The sequence below is a fragment of the Meleagris gallopavo genome, chromosome 11 (assembly GCF_000146605.3).
Source record: "Meleagris gallopavo isolate NT-WF06-2002-E0010 breed Aviagen turkey brand Nicholas breeding stock chromosome 11, Turkey_5.1, whole genome shotgun sequence".
Classification (NCBI taxonomy): Eukaryota; Metazoa; Chordata; class Aves; order Galliformes; family Phasianidae; genus Meleagris; species Meleagris gallopavo.
This window is the reverse complement of record NC_015021.2, coordinates 1,003,164-1,008,515: the sequence shown is the minus strand read 5'-3', so window position 1 is coordinate 1,008,515 and position 5,352 is coordinate 1,003,164. Positions and strand designations below refer to the sequence as shown.

At 56.5% G+C, this 5,352-nt stretch overlaps 2 protein-coding genes across 2 annotated transcripts in view; both read right to left on the bottom strand.

Annotated features, from left to right (window-relative positions):
- Positions 1 to 580: 580 nt before the first annotated feature.
- HNRNPL (heterogeneous nuclear ribonucleoprotein L) lies at positions 581 to 5,291 on the bottom strand. Its single transcript, XM_010716353.3, is given in 10 exon segments — positions 581 to 952; positions 1,030 to 1,151; positions 1,263 to 1,443; positions 1,445 to 1,538; positions 1,636 to 1,707; positions 3,966 to 4,038; positions 4,121 to 4,217; positions 4,540 to 4,625; positions 4,817 to 5,054; positions 5,131 to 5,291. Coding segments are annotated over 9 exon segments (1,242 nt in total). The 5' UTR covers positions 5,042 to 5,054; positions 5,131 to 5,291; the 3' UTR covers positions 581 to 660.
- Positions 5,127 to 5,352, bottom strand: part of LOC104909213 (delta(3,5)-Delta(2,4)-dienoyl-CoA isomerase, mitochondrial-like) — a 1,277-nt gene continuing 1,051 nt past the window's right edge. The window contains exons 5-6 of the mRNA XM_010716354.3: positions 5,337 to 5,341; positions 5,127 to 5,249 (exon numbers count right to left, since the gene is read on the bottom strand). Of these exons, the coding sequence (XP_010714656.1) occupies positions 5,127 to 5,249; positions 5,337 to 5,341 (128 nt within the window). The remainder of the gene's footprint in view (positions 5,250 to 5,336; positions 5,342 to 5,352) is intronic.

Below are 5,352 nucleotides of genomic sequence, written 5' to 3'. Positions count from 1 at the left end.
CCCCTGCCACACATAGGGCCACCAACTCCACATTTCATAGCAGCCAGGTTGAAGGGAGCTCAAGGATCACGAAGCTCCAACCCCCACCAACGCAGGGCCACCAACTTCCACACCTCACAGCAGCCCAGGCTGCCCAGGGCCCCATCCAACCTGGCCTTGAACACCTCCAGGGATGGACGGGGCATCCACAGCCTCTCTGGGCAGCTGTTCCAGCACCTCACCGCTCTCACAGCAAACAACTTCCCCCTGACATCCAACCGAAATCTGCCCTCCCTCAACTTCCAACCATTCCCCTCGTCCTGCTGTTATCTCCCCATTCCCAGAGTTGATCCCTTCCTGTTTGTGGCTCCTTTTAGGTACAGCAGGCTGCACTGAGCTCACCCCCAGTCTTCTCTTCTCCAGGCTGAACAAGCCCAGCTCCCTCAGCCTGTCCTCACAGCAGAGGTGCTGCAGCCCCCTGCTCATCTTTGTGGCTCCTCTGGACCCTCTCTCCAACAGCTCCCTGTCCTTCTTGCTCTGAGGGCTCCAGCCCTGGACGCAGTGCTGCAGACGGAGCCTCACAAGGGCAGAGCAAAGAGGGACGACCACCTCCTTGCCCTGCTGGCCACCCCTCTGCTGCTGGAGCCCAGGATCCCATTTCTGAGTTTAACCCCAAATGGATCAAAGACACACAGGAAATGAAAAAAACAGGATCTCAAACCCAAGGAGAATACAGAAAACGGCCCCAAATCCAGACAGAGGACAGCCTACCTCATAGAAATTCTCCTCCGTCACCTCGAGGGGCGCGTTGAAGAAGTGCAGCACGTTGCTGGGGTGCTGGATGCGGTTCTTGGCCGCCTGCTCGGGGGTGGAGAAGCGGTTGTTGCGTGATCCACTGAAGTCCTTGTAGCTGCAGGAGCCATCCTCCAGCCCGTAAGACTGCCCAGGCATGATGGCTTGCTGCTTGGAGACGCTGCAGGGGCACGAGGGGGGGGGGTTACAAAGCCCCAGTGCTGCTGGCATCGCCCCCCACCCACACCCAGCACCCACCAGACGTTCAGCTTCTGCCCGAACATGAAATTGTTGTTGAGGTGGGTGATGGCCCTGTCCACAGCGTATCCATCTGCCATCTCCACCATGGCAGCCCCTGGTTTGCTCTTCATGAACTTCACCTGTCGACATCACCCAGCGTTACGTCGCTCCGGAGCTTTCAGCCCCCACAGAAACGAGCTGTGAAAAAAAGGGGAGGGGAGGTGGGGGAGGGGGCCGCCCACCCAGCTCACCTTCTCCACGTTCCCGTAGAGGCAGAAGATGTTGAAGACGCGGTCACAGTTCATCTTGGACTGATCCAACCCGTAAACCATCAGCACGGGGCTGTCGGCGTGGGGGCCGTACTCGGGGGCGGCGGTGGGGTGGGGGTGCCCATATTGGGGGCCGTAGCGGCTGGGCCCCCGACGGTGCCCCCAACTGGGGTCCCATCCTCCTCCCTTCGTAGTGGGGCGGCGGGGGACCGTAGCCCTCATCGTGGTAGTGCCCGTGGTATCCGCCGTGGGGTCCTCCTGGTAAGTGTGGGGGGAGCGGGGGCACAAGGAGAGGGTTGGGGACCCCGTGGGGACCTCTCCCCCACGCCCTCCCCCCAGAACCGCAGTGTCCTACCGTACTCTGCTGGGTGGTCTCCCAGGAGTGGGGGCTGCCGCTGGCGCTTGTTGGGATTGCCTCCTGGATCTCCTGCGGTCAGAAGGTGAAGGGGTGAGCATCACAGAGGGGGGGGGCAGCGGTGGCAAACGGGGCCCCTCCGAGTCCCTAAAGCCTGCCCGGGGGCCTCGGGGGCTGCCCAAGGATCCTGGGGAGGTGACGTAGCTGGGACTGGCTGACGTCGCTCCTGATGGGCAGCGCTGCCCACCGTACCCCTCCCACCCTCCCAGTCTCCCCCCTCTCCCCCCAGGACCGTGCTGGCACCAGGAGAGGAGCACCTGCTGCTCACCCCCCGGCTCCGGGACGCCGCTGGGTTCTCTATCGAGCCGTAAAACAATTAATTATTAACATACAGAAACAAAAAAAATCATCATTATCATCATCATCATCATCATCATCTATCGAAATCAAGTGGCAAGACATCTCCCCGCCCTGATACAGGCAGCAAAGCAACAGCAGTCGGGTCAGCACCCATCACAGACAAGGCATCACCACGCTCATGGCACCAAACAGTTGCTCTTCTCGTCCCTCTCTCCGCGTGATCCGTACGGTTCATTTCCACGACAAAGATGGAAAAGGGGCTACTTACAGCGGGAGTGCAAAGTACAAAGTCCATTGTCATATAACAGTTCTGTATGTCTCTTACCATTGGACGCTTCAAGAGTGAGTTAGCACAGTTCTGAAAGATGGCGTCCCATCAAACATACACTGCGACCCTGCATCACATGGTTTCAGAGTCATAAACACAGGTCAAAGGCACAAAACCGCTACAATCTTTCTTTAAAAAAAAAAAAAGAACAAAAAAAAAGCAAAATCTTTAAAGAAAAAAAAATATAAAAACGTCTCACAGCTGTGCTGTCCTCAACAGGTACCAAGAGAGGACATAAAGGTGTGATAAATGAAAAGTGTTCCTCCGTGTTTCACTCCTGATTTGTGTGGGGCTGTAACAGAATGGTGCTTCTGGCTCTGTGTAGCTCTTTCCCGTGTGCGTGTCTCCTCTGTAATGGAAATGTGTCTCGGCCCAAAAGCGGCCCCGAGCGCCCCAGCTACGGCCTCATGGGGATCTGTGTGCCCTTGGGGTGGTTTGGTTTTGCTCTCCGCTCGGCGCTGATAATGGTGGCAGTTGAGGACTGCAGGAGAAACTGTGTGAGCAAAGAACTGCCCTCCCAAACCAAACCGTGCTGACGGCAATCCTAAGGCTGGAGGGCCTCAGCTCTACTCCGTTCTCCGTAAGAGCGCTGCTGGGCTCGTGGTGAGGACCCTCTGGGCTGTGTTTTCTAGTTCTGTGGATTCACTCTGGTTTGGTTTAAGTAAAGGTAGTGTCTGCTGTGGCATGCTGCGCCTCTTTCTCTCTGTGCTGTAGAGTCCTTGGGCCACGGTGTGGTGTTCTTGATGTAATGAGCTCAAGCTGCTGCTTGTTTCTGGATGCTGCGTGTTTTCTCCAGTGAGGTTTGTTTGTTTTTTTTGTGTTTTTTTTTTTCTTACACTGTGTGATGGTGTGAGGAATGTGCAGAGGCAGGTCACGGCTCATTCGGGATTTCCGCCGCAGAACTGTCCCCGGGTTTATGTGCTTGGAGCTGGGAAAGGCCACGTTACTGCACCCCCTCCCCGTTCCCAGCCGCCTGCCAGGCGAGCCCGGATGCATCTCAATAATGCACGGCCCTGCGACCGCTCTGCACATCTACGTATGTACCTTGGAGGAGGGCTCTGCCCGTGCTCTGGGGATGTCATGTAATGCCATTGCTCGCTTCGGCACCGAGGAAAAGGGGAGGGGAATCGGCGCTTAACCCCCCCCCCAAAACCCCGCCGTTAAATCCCTTCCCCTCTGATTGCAGACACGAAGCAGCCGCCCCTCTGCTCAGGGATTGCTCAGGGATGGAGGGAATGCAACCCCGGTTCGGTCAGCGCCGAGGATGAGGCGCTGGGGGAGGGAGGGCTACAAAGCAATGGCACTTTTTCCCCAAACCAACAGAGGCTCCTCAAGGAGAAAAAAAACAAAAACTAAAACCATCTCAAACCCTCCCCCACAAAAAAACAAAACTGAGTGTGCAGAGACTTCCCTCGCTCGCAGGGCCGCGCGCCGACGCTTCCCGACAAGCGAGATGCAGCAAGAGCCTCGAGAGAAGCCCGGAGCTCCCAGCTGGGTGTTGAGCCCAGCTCTCCCCTCACCACCAGCCCTACAGAAGGCTCTTGGCTGAAGGCACGGCAGCAACGTGGCGTTGCATTAAGGTGGGAGCTGTGAGTGCTGTACCCGACGGCAGCGAAGGGACAAAGCACTGCAGGGACATTACCTTGTCCGCTGAGGTTGGGGTTGGTGTAATCCCAGGTGTCCTGGTCGTTCTTGAAAACATTTAGGCGTGTGGGCTGTGGGCAGACAGACGGACAGACAGAGGGATGAGCGCCGGCAGCAGAGCGCTGTGGGTTGTTGTGCTGCCTGGCTGCTCACCTTGGCGTATTCAATCTTGAGTGTGCAGCACCCAGAGTAGATGTCGGCCCCGTTAAGGGAGGCTTTGGCTCGCTGCGCGCTCTGCACTGAGTCAAACGTTCACAGCGTTAAGGGATAACGCTGCAAAATAAACAGCACTGCAAAATAAACAGCACTGCAAAATAAACAGCACTGCAAAATAAACAGCACTGCAAAATAAACAGCACTGCAAAATAAACAGCACTGCAAAGCAGTTCTCTTTACTGCTTTGTGGGAACAGGACCCGAGTACGGGCAAAGCCAGGAAATAGCTAAACTGAAACAGCTTTGCAGGAGCACCAGAAGCACAGCTGCGCAGCCACAGAGCACCATTTAAAGCGGTTCTGAGCAACCCCGCAGCAGCAGGACAGAATGGAGATGCTCTGAGGCATCAAAGGATATTCCACCATGGCCTGGACACCGTTCTTCCTGAAGATAACAATCCTCTGCACGGGGCCACACGGGTTGCAGATGGTGTAGAGCACATCCTGAAAGAAAACAGAGACGGGGGATCTGCATGAGGCACAGCAACTACCACCAGAACCCCAAAACCATGCACGCACGTGGAAAAAAAAACCCACAAGCTACACGAGCAGGGGGCAAATGAACAGGAAAAGCAGATTTAAGATCACTGAGATGGGATCAGGGTGCGTGAGGCCCCTCAGAACCCCCCGCTCACCGTCGTGATAGAGTAGATGGGGTTGAGAATGGTGAAAAGCAAAACGTTGTTGACACCACGGGAGTCATCGCTGTCTCCAGGGCGGGAGATCTTCTGGCTGGTGGAGTAGTTGACAAAAGCTGGGTGCCCGGCGATGTAGATTTGGTTGTCAGCTGCGTAGTTGACAGCATTGCAGGCACCCAGGATGTCCTCAAACTCCACCAGAGCCTGTCGCTTCTTGGGCATTACCACCACGTAACTGCAACGAAGGAGATGGAGCTCAGAGCGCGGCGACAACGGGAGGGAAACTGACCCACGGAGCTGCTGCAACTCACCTGATGGGACCAAACTCCTGCAGGGCCTCCACCAGGTCAGCCTCCACCACGCCGTCAATCAGCCCCCGGATGTGAACCACAGGGGACGCGGGGGTCTTGTGGGGATCGTCGTAGTTCTCCTGGAAGGGGTCATGGGGAAAACATGGGTCAGAATGCAGCCATCACAGCTACCAAAAACACACCAAGACCCCAACCCAAGCCCAAACCCCTCCTAATCCCAAC